The sequence below is a fragment of the Trifolium pratense genome, linkage group LG7, assembly GCF_020283565.1.
Source record: "Trifolium pratense cultivar HEN17-A07 linkage group LG7, ARS_RC_1.1, whole genome shotgun sequence".
NCBI lineage: Eukaryota > Viridiplantae > Streptophyta > Magnoliopsida > Fabales > Fabaceae > Trifolium > Trifolium pratense.
In genome coordinates, this window is record NC_060065.1 from 40,963,477 (window position 1) to 40,969,476 (window position 6,000).

The 6,000-nt window shown below is 32.1% G+C and overlaps 1 protein-coding gene across 1 annotated transcript; it reads right to left on the bottom strand.

Annotated features, from left to right (window-relative positions):
- Positions 1-3,251: 3,251 nt before the first annotated feature.
- LOC123894898 (tobamovirus multiplication protein 2B) lies at positions 3,252-5,313 on the bottom strand. Its single transcript, XM_045945012.1, has 5 exons — positions 5,027-5,313; positions 4,770-4,835; positions 4,619-4,683; positions 4,088-4,178; positions 3,252-3,754 (listed from the first exon to the last, which is right to left on the bottom strand). The coding sequence occupies exons 1-5, from the start codon at positions 5,219-5,221 to the stop codon at positions 3,716-3,718; spliced, it is 456 nt and encodes a 151-aa protein (XP_045800968.1). The 5' UTR covers positions 5,222-5,313; the 3' UTR covers positions 3,252-3,715.
- Between the last annotated feature and the right edge of the window lie 687 nt (positions 5,314-6,000).

Genomic DNA, 6,000 nt, shown 5'->3' on the forward strand with positions numbered 1-6,000 from the left:
CTTTGTGCAAACATCGCAAAACGTAGGCTTGATTTAGTTAAAGCAATTTTATCATGTCCAGACCCAAAACAATATTATATTGTTAAAGTATTGTGTTTATTTCTTGCAGAAAGACCTCAGTCCTTAATGTAGAAGAACATGTTCTTTAACCTAGATATTGAGTTTAAGTGGTTAATGAACTTCTTTTAGGATAGTTCATTTAGGAGAATTCGAATTCGATTGCTAATAAAAATAATAACTAATCAGACTTTTTTAACTTCGCGAACGAACTTTAAATTATCAGAACTCCTTTCGCCGAGAGTCAGAGAGCAAATGCCCAAAAAAATGAAAAAGAACATGTTCTTTGAAAGTAACTTAAACGTATTCAATAGCCTTAAACACTTAAGTGAGTGTCCTAATTAGTGAGAAGCATTTGAAGAACCTAAATATCTTTGATTGAACTTGATATTGATTGTCTCTACTCTCTATTGTTCCTCTTCTTGTTTGGATGTACAATAGTACTAATTGCTTGAGTACAAACAAGTTAATGTTTTATGTGACTTTTGGATGCATCTTTGTTTTAAAGGAATTTTAACCTCTGAAAGTGGTGGGAACCACTATATGAAGCTCATATCAATTTGGAATCAAACAAGTGGAAAATTGGTCTGGCAGCAAGAAACATGGTCCGGTTGATTTTATAAACATGGTCGTGTTTCGTGCCTAGTGCTTAAACATAGTACTTCAATGATATTCTTCTTTACATTATATTTTTGTAAAATAGATATTGAACACTTTATAATTGAGAGGATCTATAAATCTAATACCTCAAAATTTTAAGTAAAAATATAGTGTTGTGTAGTGGTTCAAGGTCCTATGTGATGATCCCCGGACCCCTTCATGAACCCAATAGTGGTAACAATGATTGTTGATTCGGCTCTCCTTGTGTCGAAAGTGTGTTTAGGCGGCATGTCCTGTTGAGTACCACAATGGCAGTGCAAGTGGATGAAATAACTTTCGTTTTAGGGGGAGCATACCCATAAAGAATATATAGACTCACACTTGATGGAGAGATTGTTGCTATTTCAAGTGTGAATTGAGTCTCATATCGGATGGAAAAGTAAGTGAGATGACCCATAAATCCAATACCTTAAGATTTTTGGTAAAAATTTGATATCCAACTCACTTGTATAGTGGTTCAAGATCCGATATAATAATTCTCGTACTCCCTCATGACTCAACACACAATGATAGAAAGGAACATTTATAACCGACCAACTTTGGTCTTCCATCCATTCCTTAACTATTTTTTGGTACATCCATTCCTTAACAATTTGATGTTTAATGTATAGTGCACACAGATTATTAAAATGTAATAAATAATTATAGAATTTAATTTATATGCACTGTCGGTGTAAAATTATTTTGCACATGCGTCAAATAATATACCGACCCATCATGTATGGTAATTAAAAACACATGATGTGTCACATTCATTAAATGATGTGGCAGCGTATCATTGAATGTATGTGTAAAAAAAATTACACCGACGGTACACAACAATTAAACTCATAATTATATAGTTGGACTAGAAATTCCTGTTTAGATTTCCGACTCTTTTAATACCTCAAATTATAGTTATTGTCTTTTTCGATGTTTTTCTATTTGGTTCTTCCGTGAACATTTATTTTACTTATGGTCAAATAAATTCTTGTATTCATTTACTTCCTATCAAAACAGTCTCAAACATTTTCAACATACATATTTATTAAATTTTGTCAAATATAGTCATCGTTTTGAATTGACAATTGGCTACATGACACTTAAATTGTATGGTGTGATTGTCCAAACGACACTTAACACTTCACATCAGCACATTTAATGGTGTTAGAAAATTGATGTCAACAGAGGGATCAAATTGAAGAAACATCTAAAACAAGTACTAATTTCAGATGCTGAAAGAGTCAAAGACCTATTTGAGGGTGAGTTACAAAGACCTGAAAGTAAGTTATAAAGACAGGGATCAATGTGAACCGCTGAAGGTGTGGCTCTATTGGTTTTTCCAAATTTTGGGGTTGAGAAGATTGGAGGAAGGGAAAATATATGGTGTGGAGGGCAGCTCAATCCAAAGGTAAATAAAAGCAGTGTGGATATACACAACTTAAACTACTTTTGCACACCCTAATATGAACCTTGAAACGAAAACAAAAAAGCATAAAGAACAATACATTGATAATTAACAATTAAGAAATGGAGTAGCTGTTACTTGAATTGAATTCCCTTGGTAGGTTAGAATTCTTGAGTCCTCTAACACATACATTGATATAAGAAAAACATCTTTATCTTATTAATTGCAAAATTATTTAGCTATGTGAGAGTAAAGTGGTCTGTTTTCTCACTATAAAACTACTTAGCTAGGCAATTCTATGATGTTTGAAATCAATATAATTTTTAGGTTAATTGCATATTTGGTCCTGACATTTATTTTATGTTTCAATTATATCTCTTAACGTTTTAAAAGTTTTAAATTAGTCCATTATATTACTAAAGTTACAATAGTAGTTCATTTAATCAAGTTTCTGTTTAAAGCGTCCATGCAACTAACAAAGTTGCATACATGGGTAGCTTAATAGGGTGTCATGGCCCATGTGGAAGTTTTAGACGAAATAACTTAAAATTTGACGGAAAAAACTAACTTATTGTAACGTTAGTAATGTAAGGGTCCAACTTAAAAAAATTTAAACATAGAGGACGAACTTGAAACTTAAAATAAACTTAAAGATTAAATATACAATTAAGCCATTAGTTTGAAAAAGTAGACAACGGTATTCAAGTAGTAGCAATTTAATGTTTTTTTCAAGAAAACTGCAAAAATCATGGATTAGGGGAACTTTGCAATCCTTCTGTAATAAAACCCTGGCTGAAGCAGGGATTATCCTATATAAAAACTCTGGTTGAAGCAAGGATTATCCCATAACTAGGCTTCAGATAGCAGGATCTAAGATCTTTGCAGGACTATCTATTACAAATACGCGCTAAAATTAATCAAATCATGTTATAGCTCTTGAATTTACGCTGCAGAAACAGTTTATGATTATTGGGTTTACCCAAATCAGGATCTACGAATTTTTGCATTGCATTAAATAAGATCGCGTTTCACACTGCATAAGCAGTTTAAAATGTCATAAAAAATGACTACAAGGATTGTGATTGTAACACCACCATAATTTATTAATTAATGGTTGATATTACTCGCTTTAGAGGAGCCGGATCCGTGATATAATAAGTACAAGTATATTAGACATTGGGATATAAAGAAATGACTACTGAGTTTGACAGTGATATAAAAAATGCATCACTTTGCACAAAACAATTGGCAAAGGTTCAATTCATCAAAATCGAAAAACCAAAAAACACAAGCTGAAAATGTGTACACATACATATGTTGACATTTGCTACCTATTAATTAATAACCTGACTTTGAACTCATTGGACAAGATTCCAAGTTTGAAACCTAAGCACATTGTCAAAACTCATAATATTGACAGCTTTCTACAGTTGAAACTATTTACCGTATCAGAATGCGGGACAGTAGTACAGCACTTTGTTATTTTGATTTGCTGATAGACACAAGAAGAAACATAGCTGCTATGATGAAATCAAAGATGATCAGTCCGAAGCTTTCAAAAATTCTGGACGAATTGATCAGAGGTCAAACTCCCAATCAACGAAAGTACAATTAATCCGTCTCTTGAGATTGGTTTCCTGATTCATGTTCCTGATAGAGGAAAACAATTGAAAACGATCAGTCACACACGTAAAACCAAATCATACTTGAAGTTGACCCCACACACACATGCTTTTCTTAAAAACAAAGTCCTTCCTTTCTTTCTTCTCTGACAGATAAAAGTTCATTATAGACACAAATTTAATTAGATGAACAACAAAGGCTTTGATGTCAAGGCAACAAAGCCATGTTATGCCCTCTTATCAGCTTCTTGTGTTCCTAGATTTCCTCCATTATACCATAAGCTCCATATCTTAAACATCAATGTCAACTGTAAGCCAAATATTCATAACTACATCAGCAACAAACCTATTATATCCATACCTTCTCAAGAACATGGGTTCGGGATAGTGAACTAAGCTGGCTACTTTCCATATTTGCAAGTAACTGAACCACAGTCTTCAGTTGTGGAACACTGCAAATTTCAACTCACATCAGCCATATTAAAAAACCAACTTATCATACACTCACTGATAAAAAATTAAAAGAAACAACTGCGGTGCCTTCCAATTAATGTCAAATAGCAGCTATTGCTTAGAAAAATTTGAACAAATAACTATTGCTCCGCAATTTAATATAGTGTTGTAAAAATTTCAAATAGCAGCTATAGAAACGCTACGCTAGTATAGTGTAATGGAATTTGAAAAAGAGTCTATTTTCCATGATCTGTGATTGATAACAGTAACACTGCTTCTAATCAGTAAACATCAATCAATACAATATACATTCAAGATGATAACACCGCTTCATAATCATAACACATAAAATGCGGCTTCGGTTCAAAATATACACATAACAATAATAATACAGCATAATGATAATCATTAATCAACTAGACAAAGAAAAGATTCAAACTTTTGCAATCCATTTTCCATATGTGCATCCAGCGACGATATTACCCGAGGCAACTGCTCTAAAACCTGTACAACAAAACACAAACATTCATTACACACACTCTATACACATTCTCTCAAATTCACCAACCACCTCACATCAATGCAATTACCTGCTCTGTATTCTTAATAGTAGAAACCTTTGCCAAAAGATTCTTAGGAAGCTTAACAAGTTTAGCCTACAAAAAAACAAAAAATTCAAAACCCTAAAAATCAATAATCACGTTTCAAAGTCCTATTAGGTTCACTAAACATCAATTTCAATTAAAATCCATTGGAATCATAATCATAATCATAATCAGAATCAGAATCAATTATTGTTTCTGTGAATTTTGAATTTTGAATGAAATTGAGGAAGAGGAGATTGTACCTGAGCAGGAGAAGAGTGTTGCATGAGATGAAGAAGGTTTGATGTGGATTGAACCGTCTGTGAGATTTGTTCGGCAACTATTGCTTTGGCGGTGTCGCCGGTGGAGGAAGCGCCTTGTGTCGACATAGTTCGCCACAACGACCTTCGTCTGCTAGCGGTTGGTGGATCTTGTCGCCGTCGTTCCATTTTTTCCATCGCTTTTATTGTTTCACTGCTATTTTTTCATTTTTTACTTTTTACTGCTCATAATTTCTAACTTGTAATTTTCTTTGTGATTGTGATATGAATGATGATCATCTCATAAGTTTTAGATTAAGGATAAGGATGAGAAAACATTTTGTAATTTTTTTTAGGCAAAATTACAAGGTCCTTTATCTTATTTTTTTGTAACAGTTTGGTCCTTTATCTTTTTTTTGTAATAATTTGGTCATTTATCTTTTTTTTTTGTAACACTTTGGTCCTTATCTTATTTATTTATAAAAAATAAAGGACCAAAGTGTTACAAATAAAAAAAGATAAAGGACCAAACTGTTACAAAAAAAGGGACTAAAATGTTACAAATAAAAAAAATAAAGGACTAAAGTGTTACAAATAAAAGATAAAGGACCAAAATGTTACAAAAAAAAGATAAAGAACCAAAGTGTTACAAAAAAATAAGATAAAGGACTTGTAGTGTAATTTTGCATTTTTTTTATTAACCTTTGATTTGTTTTTAGGGAGGCAGCTTGGTAATTTTAGAGTTGGTAAATGCTGGTTAAGAATTGTTTTTATAAGAAATTGAAAATATTTTGTAATTTAAAAAGCTTAAATATGAAAATGGTTTTTTTAATATTTAGAGTTTTGATTTTAACTAGTTCAGAGACGGCTTTTATTCATATTTAAGTTCATTATTATATTAAAATAAAAATTTATAGAATAAAATATTTAAAAAGTCATTGGGTTAATTGGAATATTGAGTGCTCGGATAGGGAGCA

Coding starts and splice junctions, on each gene's coding strand:
- LOC123894898 (XM_045945012.1), bottom strand. CDS start 5,221: ATGGAAAAAATGGAACGACGGCGACAAGATCCACCAACCGCTAGCAGA. Junction 4,836..5,026: donor AACACTCTTCTCCTGCTCAG/GTACAATCTCCT, acceptor GTTTTTTTGTAG/GCTAAACTTGTTAAGCTTCC. Junction 3,755..4,087: donor GAACCCATGTTCTTGAGAAG/GTATGGATATAA, acceptor TTCCTCTATCAG/GAACATGAATCAGGAAACCA.